At 41.6% G+C, this 14,951-nt stretch overlaps 1 protein-coding gene across 1 annotated transcript in view; it reads left to right on the forward strand.

Annotated features, from left to right (window-relative positions):
* The first annotated feature begins 824 nt into the window (after nt 1-824).
* Nucleotides 825-14,951, forward strand: part of LOC120556464 (protein NLRC3-like) — a 35,507-nt gene continuing 21,380 nt past the window's right edge. The window contains exons 1-2 of the mRNA XM_039796102.1: nt 825-1,119; nt 4,074-4,220. Coding sequence (XP_039652036.1) covers nt 887-1,119; nt 4,074-4,220 — 380 coding nt within the window. The 5' untranslated portion in view covers nt 825-886. The remainder of the gene's footprint in view (nt 1,120-4,073; nt 4,221-14,951) is intronic.

The raw sequence follows: 14,951 nt of genomic DNA on the forward strand, positions 1-14,951 counted from the left end.
AGTTCAGTCAGTTCAGACTCCATTTTAAGCCGACAGAACCAGACCAGGAGGATGAAAACTAAAGGCTGAAGCAGGGTGAGTTTTAATCCAACATTTTATTATTTTATTGTCTCGGTTACACACTGACGCGGCGCTCCTGCTGCTAGCCTTGTCTGTACACATGTATGTTTCCCATTGATAAAATGAAATACGATGTTAAACATAAATATATACTGACTTGATTTGACGTCTGCAGTATTGACGGCAGTATTTATTTATTTTTAATTACATTTATATCTGCATTTATATCGAAACCTAGAGACTTTCAAATATCAACATGTCATTTATTAAATGTATTTGTGTCTAAACGACATATAAACATCTTATTCTATTTTGCCTGGAAACACTTCCAACACCTTGTGTCATGTGAAAAATAGGCGTTGGTTCTATTTCTTGCATCCATGCGTTTTAGGCGCGCACCTGAGACGCGTGTCACGCAGGCAGTGTGTAAGCTCTGACCTGTTACAGTTTTTTTCGATTGCTAGATGACAGTGGGCACAACTGGAGTCACATGTGCAAAACTCTAACTACAGTCTGCACAGCAGCAGTTCATGTGGACCAAACTCTAGTTCGTTTTTCATTGCTTGAACACAGTTTTCAAAACTCTACACACTTATCCCATGACTTTAACCACAACCTGCACAACACTGTGGATTTACAGCACTTTGTTCAAATGCTAACACACTGCTGTCAAAACTGTGAACCAAACATTCAAAACAGAATAGATTTCAGCCTTGTGCCTTTCAAACACTGCTGATTGCAATTTCAGCTGAAAGGCTAAGCAGGTGTCTTGTTTTAGACTTGTTAGTGAACACACACACATATCTCAGAAAGACTAATTTTGGAAATGGAACAAGGAAGACCGGTTCGTGGAGGGAGAAGGGTGGCAGGGAGAGGGCGGATACGTGGAGGAAGACAAAGAAGACAAAGAGCTGTTATTTCAGATGAAATAAGGTCTACACTTATAGACCATGTCCTGAACCATGGTCTCTCATTGAGAGAGGCAGGGTTGAGGGTGCAACCCAATCTGCAAAGATCCACAGTGGCATCTGTAATGCGAATTTTCCATCATACAAACAGGTGAGAGTTACATCCTTACAGTAAATGAAAACATTACAGGAATTTATTTTGTATTGCAATTATAGAATATTTACACACACACACACACACACACACACATATATATATATATATATATATATATATATATATATATGTTACAGTAAGTTTGACTGTAAAATATATTTTTACAACGGGACCCAAAGGCTGCCCCCAACAGGAGGAAGAGGAAAACTATTTTCAGATGCGCAGGAAAATGCTATTGTTGACATGGTTGTTGTCAACAATGCAATAAAACTGCGGGAGATTCAAGATAGAGTGCTGGCTGATAATGATATATTTGAAAATGTTACAGTTTTTTCCGATTGCTAAACAACAGTGGGCACAACTGGAGTCACGTGTGCAGAACTCTAACTACAGTCTGCACTACCACCAGTCACCTGAGCTAAACAGTTCACATCACCTACAAAACTCATTCAAAGCAACACAACTCTTCACACACGTCTCAAAACAGGCTCAGTGCAGCCAAACACTATGCACAAGCCTCACTGAGATAACACACACCATCACTCAGAACACACGGAGAGTAAAAACACTAGCATCAAACACCAATACAGAGATTACAAACTTTCTCATCTTTACAGTTTGAACAATTTGAGTGACTTGACACTACTCAACAGTGTTTTTAAGGAAAAAATATAGATTGTATAGCATACCAGTTTTTACATACTGTAAGATAAACAAAACGGAATGAAAATCAGCAGTTTTCTTCAATAAAGTATTTTGTCTCTAGTAATTTATGGAATTACTGGGGGAAAAAAACTAAAGGTACATACGTAACAGTACTAAAGAATAGTGTGACTAATCCTGCCTCTCTCCAGCATCATGTGGCAAGTTTTCTTCATCACATTGGATGTCTGCATCATCTCTAAATACAAATGAATGTGGTGTTTCTATTGCTTTTACCTCCATTACTTTCTGAAAAACAGTAAGAGCGCAGTTTTACTATTGTAAAGATATAGTATTTTTCACTTTTTTTGTATAGCTGTGTATATATCCTCAGACATCTTCCCTGGACATATTGGTATCTTTGCTCTTTTACCTTTTTATCTCAAACACTACAGTGTATAATTATTTCATTCTTATCTGGTGTTTGTATACAAAAAAGGCTTTCTGAGCTTTCTCTACTGTATATAAATACCGTATATGTTCACTAACTAGTCTAAAACAAGACACCTGCTTAGGCTTTCAGCTAAAATTGCAATCAGCAGTGTTTGATAGGCACCAGACTGAAATCTATTCTGTTTTGAATGTGTGGTTAACAGTTTTGACAGCAGTGTGTTAGCATTTGAACAAAGTGCTGTAAATCTACAGTGTTGTGCACGTTGTGGTTAAAGTCATGGGGTAAGTGTGTAGAGTTTTGAAAACTGTGTTCAAGCAATGAAAAACGAACAAGAGTTTGGTCCACATGAACTGCTGCTGTGCAGACTGTAGTTAGAGTTTTGCAGCTGTGACTCCAGTTGTGCCCAGAGTCGTCTAGCAATCGAAAAAAACTGTAATTCTGTCAGCACAACAACTATTGCTCGAGTCCTACAGAAACACCAAGTTACAATAAAACAGATATACACTGTACCGTTCGAGAGAAACAGTGAACGGGTAAAAGAGCAAAGATACCAATATGTCCAGGTAAGACGTCTGAGGTTACATACACAGCCATAAAAAATATTTACAGTAAAAAAAACACTAGCATTACTACAGTAAAACTGTGCACGTACTGTTTTTCAGAGAGTAATGGAGGTGGAAGCACTGGAAACACCACATTCATTTGTATTTATCGATGAAGCTGGATTTAACCTTGCCAAAACACGGCGCAGAGGAAGGAATGTAGGGAGCCAGTAAGAAACCCCCAAGTTTTTGTCATAGTTTGCGATAATGTTGCTTTTCACCACTCTGCAGCTGTCACAGATTGGTTTGCAGCACATCGCAGATTTATGGTTTTGTACCTGCCTGCATATTCACCCTTCCTCAACCCAATAGAGGAGTTTTTCTCTGCCTGGAGGTGGAAAGTGTTTGGTCACCACCCACATGACCAAATGTCTCTTTTGGAAGCCATGCGTGCCGGATGTGAGGACACGAGTCCAGAGGACTGCCAGGGATGGATAAGGCACTCCAGAAGGTTCTTCCCCAGGTGCATGGCAAGAGAGAACATTAGATGTGATGTTGATGAAAACCTTTGGCCTGTGCTAGAGAGAGGCAGGATTAGCCCCTCAATTATTTGTTCGAATTACAGTATGTACTTTTAGTTTCTACCTTTTTTTTCTCATTACTGTAATTCCGTAAATTACTACAGACTATTGAAGCAAACTGCAAATTTTCATTTACCTTAAAGAATTGTTATGTTCTAAAAATTTAAATAAATCATGTGAAAGAATGTCACTCTTTTCTATGAAGAAAATATTACATTGTATGAAGTCACTGAAATTGTTCAAACTGTAAAGATGAAAAGTTAGTATTTTCTGTATTGGTGTTTGATGCTAGTGTTTTTACTCTCAGTGTGTTCTGAGTGACAGTGTGTGTTATCTCAGTGAGGGTTGTGCATAGTGTTTGGCTGCACTGAGCCTGTTTTGAGCCATGTGTTAAGAGTTGTGTTGCTTGGAATGAGTTTTGCAGGAGATGTGAACTGTTTAGCTCAGGTGACTGTTGGTAGTGCAGACTGTAGTTTGAGTTTTGCACATGTGACTCCAGTTGTGCCCACTGTTGTTTAGCAATCGGAAAAAACTGTAACATGGGAGCCGAAATATAAACGGTTTGTGTGTGTGTGGTGTGTGTGTGTGTGTGTGTGTGTGTATGTGTGTGTGTGTGTGTGTCTATGTGTGTTACTTCCTTTTTTCTTAATCTTGCATGTGACTCTTGTACAAACTTGTTTCCTTTAAATGTTGTGAGCTCACAGCGAGTGTCCCTGTTTTACCTGTCAGACTGACTTTAGATCAGAAGATGAGTGATTTGGAGGAAGAGGAGGATGGAGCAGAGTCTGTAGTATCTGACTGTCTGTCAATGAAGAGTGATTTTTCCAAAGACGAACCTCCATTCTTCAGTAATGAACCTGGACCCTCAGACACAAAGTAAGAGACTGTTTTTACTGTAAACTGACCTGATGAAGATGAGGCATTGAGGATGAAGACAAAATGTTCTGCTAAAAGATTTATAGTCATCATGATGCAGAACTATTAGCTCAGATACAGTATGTGTGTGTGTGTGTGTGTGTGTGTGTGTGTGTGTGTGTGTGTGTTACTTCCTTTTTTCTTAATCTTGCGTGACTCTTGTAGAAATTTGTATCCTTCAAATGTTGTGAGCTCACAGTGAGTGTATCTGTTGTACCTGTCTTTAGATCAGAAGATGAGTGATTTGGAGGAAGAGGAGGATTGTGTGTGTGTGTGTGGACACATAACTTAACATGGTGTCAGAAACGGGATCGAGTGGAGAAGGACAGTAGAAGAGGCAAACTAAAACTGATTAAGAAAAGTAATCGTCTGAGGAAGCAAAAACAATGGACGGAGAAATGTCGGCGCAACAGTTAGCTCCACAGCTAGCGCCGCCAGGCAAGTTCAACTTCTCCGATGCTAATGAATGGCCGAGATGGATTAAACGCTTTGAACGCTACAGAATAGCATCAGGACTGGATAAACAGTCACAAGAGTTTCAAGTGAATGCCTTCATGTATGCAGCCGGCGATGACGCCGAAGATATTCTTAAAGTTTTACCCCTCACGGACGAACAGAAGAAGTCTTACAACGCCATCACGGCAGTGTTTATGGAGTTATATTCCTATCTTTAATCAAGAGCGCATTCTTTCAATTTGAGAGCATTTCTCACTGATATTACGTTCAGATTTTGTAATAATTTCCCTCAAAACCTTGCTCTCACACTCAAATAGTCACTGCTCGCGCTTGGATTTGCTCTGCTTGTGCTCAAAGTTTGTGCTCGCGCTTGGATTTTCTCTGCTTGTGCTCAAAGTTTGTGCTCGCGCTTGGATTTGCTCTGCTTGCACACAAACTTTCTGCTTGGACTCAGATATGTTGTTGTTTGGACAGATTTCCTGCTCTCAGCTTCTTAACCTTCGCCATCTCCTCCTCAGGCTGATTCTGCTCACTTGCAAAGTTTCTGCTCTCGGATTTCTCCTGCGGGCGCTTGGATTTTTGTGTGTTATAACCCTATCAAAAGTCAACAACCAATAGAATGCTAGCTGTAGTGTTGACCAATGAAATGATCCCAACCCCGTTGAGGGTGCGTTCACTTTACTTTAGAACGTCTGTTGAGGGCGGCTGCACTGTAACCTGACTGTAACCAAGTTTATATATCCCCGCGCCGTTTATAGCTTTATTATAAGTATATGTCACCAATGTGCACAGAATGGTCGACGCACTTTCACCTGCACCCGTCAGGAAACTGGAGAAAGCTTTGAAGTGGGACGTATGAAGTTATGTCCACAACTACGAGTGTGAGTAACATAACTTAAGCACCTAGCTAGCTAGCTAGCATATGGCCTAGCTTGATGTCCAGAAACAAATAGAGGTGGTTTAATGTACCTAAACAATGATCAATGATTACCAAATTTCTCTCTCATATTGCTCCTCATAACCACTGAAAACTGTCAAAAAAATCTAACCCAAAGTCCAATTATTATGGACGTTATGTGACTGATAACTGATTGATATCTGATTGATCATTGTTTAGGTACATTAAGTTACCACGTTAAGCTTTTTCACGTTAAGCGTTAGAATGTCCCGGCTGCTGTTGAGGGAAACTGTAGTCTATAACTTCCTGAGCGACTGATCGTCCATTTTTGCCCCCTTTACATAATAAATATGGCTATGAAATGGAACATGAAATACATAAATGAGGCAATACATATATAGGCATTAGTCATTATAGTTCAATAGCCTAAATACATATGTTTTACTTATATTTATTTCGGGCGGGGACTTTTATTTATCTCCGTCTATTTATATGCACGTTATATTCAAAGGAAGTTTAGTTATCTCACAGGCTCAGACTAAAAGCAGCAGCAAGCCTGCCTGACATCAGTGCATAGCATATCACTGCAAAGTAAATAAAATATGAACAAATCACGCGCGGTAGATTCCCAGGTCAGCTAGAGCGGGTAACGCAGCTCTGCAGACGGACCAGAGTCAGTCAGCACCGGGGAGCGAACCGCGGACCAAGCTCACAGGGGCTGGTAGCTAGCTGCTAGCTAGCTGCAGCAGCTAATATTAGAATATTAGACCCAGCACCGGAGGTCTGATCCCCATGATTTAAAACGAAAATCAAATAACCATTTGTTTTTTAATACCTGTTTATGAAATGAAAATCAAATGAACGAAAAAGTACACGGACCCAGTCTGTTAAGTACAATTTCACCACTAATAAAACAGATCTAGAGATGATATGCTTTATTTGCAACTTAAATGTAATTTTTTAATTAATACAAAGCAAACTGAGCAGAAAGAACAAGTATTTTGTTGGTTTGTTTCTCTTCTCTTCCAGGTGTGACTTAAGTACCCGTTGAGCTGCATCACAGCTGCACTATGTGCATGGACCTGTGCCAGTCAGCACATCACTCACCTGTGTGCAGAGGACAGGCAGCAGTAGCACAAACCAAGAAGGTTGGCAAGTCTGATAATAATGCAATTGTAAAAATAATAATAATATAATAGTAAAATCATGTTACATACACTTATGTTTCTTGCTTAAATTCACAGGGTGCACAACCAGGCCTGGGAGAGAAAATTACTGATGTCCACAAAACCAAATCAGAGAAGGTAAGGTAAGATAGTAATGATGTTAAAGCAAGCTATGTACACCTAATATATTACGTGTTGATGTCTATGAATCTGTCTTTAATAGGAGCATACTATACAAAGACAACAGTGGAGAGTTCCTGGATCGGTCTGTCCTCAAAGTGCCAGAGATCTACAAGGACTTCACCCTTTTCTGCACCATCAGCGTATAATCAAAGTGATAAAAGAGAGAACAAAATTATTGTTTTCTCTGTTGACATGAATAGGTGCCTGTAATGTCTGTCCATATATTCAATCAATTCAATAAATGTTGATAAGTATCACTGCTATTTCTTAAATCATTGTAGTTTTTCAGAGCAATAAGATACAGATTATTAAAACCATGTTCACATTTGCAACAAATTAAAACCCTGATCAAGGCAAATTGTTTTTTCATGTTCCATAACATTTATAAAAAAAAAACCAGTACAATTAAATTTACCAGAGCTGACACTTGGTAAATAGCTTTAATTTACCTTGTCAAAACAATGAGTAATTCATAACAAATTGCACAATATTTGACACAAAACCTTAAAAGTGTATGGTTCATACTACGGTGAAGCAGTACAATGTGCCTATAGGATTTACTGTAGCAGGAACATTGATATTGGCAAACAGATGACCCAGGTTCAGGTGAGTTTGTGAGCAGGGTTATGAATAAAGATAAGATAGGCCTAGTGTTCACAAGAGGGATGATTCAGGTATGGCAACACAAATTAAGAATAATTCAATTAAATAGGAGGTATGTACAACTAGTAGAAGATAAATTAACTATACAAGAGCAATTAAGGTAAAGTTTTGAGGTGGCAAGCTAAAGTATAGTCAATAGCATGGAGTCAAGTCAACAGTATACACCAGAATAATATATACTGTGATTAAGTAATGATACTTACTGTTGTCTGTACTAATATAACACAAAAAAATAATATAGTGTTTGATGCAGTATGGAGAACAACCAAGTCCCATATGAACCCAAGAGACTTTAAGTGCAGCTGTTGATGATGTTCACTACAAACAAAACTTGCAGATGGTTGTAGTCTGTAGCCAGTCATACAGTAGGTAGATCTGGAGCAGATGGTTGTAGTCTGTAGCAAGCCGTACAGCAGGTAGATCAGGAGCAGATGGTTGTAGTCTGTAGCCAGCCATACAGCAGGTAGATCTGCAGCAGATGGTTGTAGTCTGTAGCCAGCCGTACAGTAGGTGGATCTGGAGCAGATGGTTGTAGTCTGTAGCAAGCCGTACAGCAGGTAGATCAGGAGCAGATGGTTGTAGTCTGTAGCCAGCCATACAGCAGGTAGATCTGGAGTAGCAGGGTGAATTCTAGCTATCATGGGTTGGTGATATGGCACACAGATCAACAGGGGTCAAACCCCTCAGCCCCACCTGGATGAAAAGAAAGTAAAACAAAATACTTGTTTTTTCAGTTCAGTTTGCTTTGTATCAATTAAACAAATAACTGCTATTTAAGGAGCAAATAAGAAACCATATCATTTCTAGATCTGTTTTTATTATAGTGATAAAATTGAACTTAACATTACGTTTTATACAGATTGCTATGAATCTATTTTCAAACTAATGTTATATGAAGGAATGAAGACTAAATTCTGATGAACAACAAACAACAGTGATGCAAAAACTGACACAAACAATCCAGTTTCTTGTGTTCTTTCAGTTATATTACAGTTTATGTTTTACTACTGGCTCTAACATGAAATTAGCCAAATCCCAGGAACATGGTTAACCAAACGAGGAAAAAATACAAAGTAGGGTCATCACATATACACACACTGTCCGTCATATGTCGTTCAATCTAGCTAGCTATGCAATAAAGAACATATATTTGTTTCTGGACATCAAGCTAGGCTATATGCTAGCGCCATATGCTAGCTAGCTAGCTAGGTGCTTAAGTTATGTTACTCACCCTCGTAGTTGTGGACATAACTTCATACGTCCCACTTCAAAGCTTTCTCCCGTTTCCTGACGGGTGCAGGTGAAAGTGCGTCGACCATTCTGTGCACATTGGTGACATATACTTATAATAAAGCTATAAACGGCGCGGGGATATATAAACTTGGTTACAGTCAGGTTACAGTGCAGCCGCCCTCAACAGACGTTCTAAAGTAAAGTGAACGCACCCTCAACGGGGTTGGGATCATTTCATTGGTCAACACTACAGCTGGCATTCTATTGGTTGTTGACTTTTGATAGGGTTATAACACACAAAAAATCCAAGCGCGCAGGAGAAATCCGAGAGCAGAAACTTTGCAAGTGAGCAGAATCAGCCTGAGTGCGAGGAGAAGGTTCAAAGCTGAGAGCAGGAAATCTGTCCAAACAACAACATATCTGAGTCCAAGCAGAAAGTTTGAGTGCAAGCAGAGCAAATCCAAGCCTTGAAGGCACAAACTTTGAGCACAAGCAGAGCAAATCCAAGCGCGAGCAGTGACTATTTGAGTGTGAGAGCAAGGTTTTGAGGGAAATTATTACAAAATCTGAACGTAATATCAGTGAGAAATGCTCTCAAATTGAAAGAATGCGCTCTTGATTAAAGATAGGAATATAACTCCATAGGTGTTCACGGCACATTGTGTTAGCAAGCGGAACGTTATTTTCGAAAGAGTATGCTTCAACAGACGGAGCCAAGAGCCCGGTGAGCGTGTCGAGTCCTTTATAACAGCAGTACACTCACTGGCTGAGCATTGTGAATTCGGGGCCCTGAAAGAACAGTTAATAAGGGACCAGATTGTGGTTGGCATCAGAGATGCTAAACTGTCAGAAAGTTTACAGTTGGACGCTGACTTAACACTTAAAATCCATGACGAGTGCCACAGTGAAAAAGCAGCAGTCAGTGTTGCGAGGGACAGAACAAGCTACAGCACAGGTTGAAGCAATACGCAAAAAGCATATGAAGTGGCAGAAGACCGCTAAGGATAAAACTGACGCAAATACAGAATGTGGCAGGTGCGTACTTTCAAGGAAACGCATGTGGAAGGATTGCCCCGCCCGTGATGCAGAGTGTAGGAGTTGTCGCAAAAGGGGACACTTTGCAAAGAAGTGTAGGTCGACTGCCGGTGTCCATGACATCACAGAGGCACGTAAGGAGAGCAAAGAGGACGAGGACTTTGCTTTTCTAGGAGAAATGTGCTCTGAGGGAGAGGAAGAGTGGATGGAGACGTTGCACTTGAATGGGGAAACAACTGTGTTTAAACTGGACACTGGAGCAAGTGTCACAGCAATTTCAAGCAGCAAGTACTCCTTTAAGAAGCATGGGACATTGCAGCCACCACTTAAAGTGCCGTATGGACCAGGAAATCACAGACTGGAAGTTAAAGGACGCTTTAAAGAGCTGAGTATTGAAAAGGAAACAACAGAACAAGACATGTATGTTGTGGAGGGACTGTCGAAGCCACTGTTGGGACTCCCTGCTATAAAAGCACTCAAGCTAATAAGGCATGTCCACACAGTTCAAGCCCACCAAGAAGATTTTAAACACAGTACCCTACCGTGTTTTCAGGCTTGGGACAATTGAAGGAGCCTTACAAAATCGAGCTGGAGCCAGTTGCTGTCCCATTTGCTCTGTCATCCCCACGCCGGGTGCCTCTTCCACTGCAGGACAAGGTGCAGGCTGAGCTGAAGCAGAGGGATGAAATGGGAGTAATTTCTAAAGTGACCCAGCCCACACCCTGGTGTGCGGGCATGGTCGTGGCACCAAAGGCTCAGCCTGGAAAGATTCGGCTGTGTGTGGACTTGACACACTTAAACAAGTGGGTGCGGAGAGAGAGACACATTCTCCCAGCAGTAGATCACACACTAGCCATGCTGGCTGGAGCAAAGGTTTTTACAAAGCTGGATGCAACCTCCGGCTTCTGGCAGATCCCATTGTCAGGGGAGAGCTGGCTCCTTACTACATTTATCACCCCATTTGGGCGATATGTATTCAATCGCCTACCATTCGGGATCTCATCAGAACATTTCCAGCGTCGCATGTCGCAGATGTTGGAGGGATGCGATGGTGTGGTGTGCCATGCGGACGACATAGTCGTGTATGGGAAAGACATTCAGCAACACAATGAGAGACTACACATGGTGCTGAAGAGGTTGAAGGAAGAAGGGCTCACACTGAACGAAAAATGTCAGTTTACAAAAGAGAGCATCATGTTTGTGGGCCATCGAGTCACAGCAGAGGGCGTGACACCTGACCCAGGCAAGGTCAGAGCCATTATGGAGATGCCTGAACCAACTGGGGTCGAGGACGTGAGGAGAGTGATGGGTATGGTTAATTATCTCGGAAAGTTTTTACCCCATCTTGCATCATACACCCGACCCATTAAAGACCTGATTAGTGAGAAGAATGAGTGGTGCTGTGGAGCGCCACAGAGAGAGGCCTTTCAGAAACTTAAAAACGAACTGAGTTCACCATGGGGGCTGGCCCCTTATTCAACCACAGCAGAGACTTGCGTGTCGGCTGACGCCTCATCCTTTGGTCTGGGGGCTGTCCTCAGCCAACAACAGACAAATGGAACATGGTGGCCCATCATGTTCATCTCCAGAGGCCTGTCTGAGGCCGAAAAACATTATGCACAGATCGAAAAGGAGGCCTTAGCTGCAACTTGGGTGTGCGACCGGCTGACGCCCTACCTCCTGGGACCAGGGCTGGACTGGGACAAAAAAATCGGCCCTGGCATTTTTGCCCCAGGTGGCCCACACCCACCGCGATTGGTCAGACACATTCCCTGCAGACACTCCTCTTAAAATATGCGTGCATTCTATGATATGAGTTGCCTATTGTTCAGTGTTCATGTGATCATTTTGGATCCTTCAAGAGGGGTTTCAAGACTTATCTGTTGATCTTACACTTAAATAATTAATTCATTCTTAGAGTTATGATTTGTATATTTATGGTATTTTTATAATTTTTTATTATTGATATTTGATATTGTATTGTCATTATTGTTATTATTACTATTTTGCTTAATATTGGCTTAGCAACTTTAAAAACTGTTTACTGTTAATTTTAACTATTGTAAGATTCATATTTTGTCGCTTTGGACATAAGTGTCTGCTAAATACTATAACCATATCCATAACCCTTCCCAAAAGCTACAATAAAGCTGAGAGTAGTATATGCCCTGGAAAAGAGCACCAATACAAGAGAAGCTAATTAAGCCATTCAAGGAACACTGATGCTTGTATCAACACTGATTTTATAGATCCACAGACTTTTCAGCTACCCAACAGGCTAACTGCTAGCATTTTCAATGTAAGCTTAGCAGTTAGGTTACCAGCCACTAAGGCCACGTCCACACGTACCAAAACGATCTTTTTTTTACCCGTCTTCCCTGGATTCATTTCAAGAATAGTTGCGTCCAAACGAACCAACTTGTAAATGACTCAATACGCTACTTCATATGCCAGGCCTATAGGCGGCGCTGTTTCTGCTACAGAAATTCACCAAAAAACGGAGAAGAAGAGCATAGTCACTTCCACTTCCCATCATAACATGACTAGCTAGATTATAACTTTCTCTTAATACATCCGTGGACTATAATAACTTTCACCACTGCTCATTTTATAAAGGCCGCCTCAAGAAAACGTGTCTTTGTTTACGTTGTATAATGTGCTGTTGGATTGCTTTTTATTTCGCATGATTGCAGCGCACTAACGTTAGCACACCAGCACGCTAACGTTAGCTAGCTCTAACATCGGCAGTCAAACAAACATCAATGATCCATGAATGATGTCTTTTTAATAATCTATACGTTTTTCTTGCAGTTGCCTTTCTACAATAAGCCGTGGTAAAAGTTACTATAATCCGTTCAAGGAGTTGATAAGCAGACAGATTAGCTAGCTAGGTATAAGTTGTCTACTTCGACTTCATAAACAGATAGCCATAGCAGCTAACGTTAACGTTACTTCGCTGCTGGAGCGGTCAGCTGCTTTAGCGATGTTTAACGTTGGCTACATAACGTTAGCAAAATATTTTGTGTAGAATCCAGAAGGAAGGGTCAGGGAGCAGAGACACAGTATTTAGATGAAGTGAGCTGGTTTGACCATGGAGATGGGACATGCTCGCTTAGCTTTACCGCAGTTCTGTGCGTCAGCAGCCGTGGGAGAGGGTGTAAAAGAGGGGTGTGGCGATGACATCATCAATACAGATTCGTATTCACCATCCATACGAAGCCAAACGAGAGCCGTTTTCGGATTTTTTCACCCTGAGACCAGGTTTCAAAAAAGTGCGTTTTCAGGCAGTGCGTTTGCAGGATTCGTCTGGACGGTCGGCCAAAACGATGCAAAACGTGCGTTTGCACAAAAAATCTTTTCCGTGTGGATGGCCCCTAACTTTAATGTTACTGCCAAACGGCTTGTTATTGTACACACACACCCAGTCTCCCTCCCTTCCTGAGTAATCCGCCTGTAGATTCTTAATCTTTTTCTCCTGTAATTATCGCTTCACCTCCCTTGCGCTTTGGTGGTCGTTTGTCCATTTTAACGTGGATGCTAAACTTCCAGCATAACTATTACAGCTCGTTTCTCAGGGCCGGGAGGCGTGGCCTTAGTGGGATTCGTAAATTTGCGGCCTGGAGTGGGGAAGGGGGTTCCTGGATTTGATTGGGTCAGGCCAGTGTCAATAAAGAAAATTAACCAATGGGTTCTTTATTGGCTTGCCCGGCCAAAAAATTAAAAAAGTCCGTCGGCCCACTGGGAAAATGCCAGATGGCCAGTCCAGCCCTGCCTGGGACTGAGGTTTAAGTTAGAGACTGATCATAAACCTTTGTTGCCACTTCTGAGTACTAAGGCTCTAGATGAACTCCCTCCCAGTCATGTCGGATAACGGACCACAATACAGCAGTGAGCCGTTCAGAGACTTTGCCACAGAGTATGGGTTTACGCACATCACAAGTAGCCCAAGATACCCGCAGGCGAGCGTGCTGTGGGGTTTAAAAGGGCTGTGGAAAGGACGAGGTGAGAAATTAAAAGCCCTGATGACATATAGAGCTACACCTCTGGAGTGCGGGTAATCTCCAGCACAACTTCTCATGGGGAGACAGCTACGCACTACCATACCACAGCTTCCAGCATCCCTGCTCTCACGGTGGCCAAACATTAGAGGATTCAGGAAGGTGGAGAAGCGGGCAAAGCAGAAACAACAAAGGCGCTACAACCTGCGTCACAGAGCCCGTCCCCTGCTACCACTGCAGTCAGCAGGCCAAAGTGTCTGGCTTCCAAGTGAGGAAAAACAAGGGACAGTCATTCATCAGGCTACAACACCCAGGGCTTACATCATCCACACAGAAGGACAGATCAGAAGGAACCGTACACATCTGCGCACGTTGCACCATCCACAACCTCAGGTGCCGCCGGATAAGACTGTTACAACTATGGAGCCAAGTAACATTGACCCACAACAAAATGTGACTTCAGACACAAGCAGTCACAGACATGCAGTCACAACCAACGCACCATATGTGACAACCTCAGGAAGAGTGTCACGCCCTCCAGAGCGTCTGGATTTGTGAGAGAAAGGAAATAACAACAATGTTGTATTGGGAAATGTTCACTTTGTTAGACTATGCCAATAGTTTATTGCCTCTGAGGGTTGTTGAGAGATGGCATTCATGGGGACATTCTTACTTAAGAGGGGAGGTGTTGTGTAAAGGAACAATAGTTTGACTATAGGTGACGGGGACTGTTTTGGAAGACACACAAGTTCAAGTAAACGTTCACGTGGAATACACACAGCTCTCTGTGTCTTTATTTAGTTATGAACACACACATAACTTAACAATATATGCCTAAAATGTAATCTATATGGTGACTCCCTTATGCATGCCTTTTGGTACTGCAAAGGAATTAAGAAGACTTGGGTGGGTATAGAGATTTGGTTATCTAAGTATGCTAACAGAAAAATGATATTCTCTCCAAAAATGTGTATTTTTCAAGATATAGAGGGAATAAGATATCCAACTAGTTGGCAGATACTTTTTTCCTCTCTTATCTTTAAAAAATTGATATTGCGAA

This window comes from Perca fluviatilis, chromosome 3 (assembly GCF_010015445.1).
Source record: "Perca fluviatilis chromosome 3, GENO_Pfluv_1.0, whole genome shotgun sequence".
Classification (NCBI taxonomy): Eukaryota; Metazoa; Chordata; class Actinopteri; order Perciformes; family Percidae; genus Perca; species Perca fluviatilis.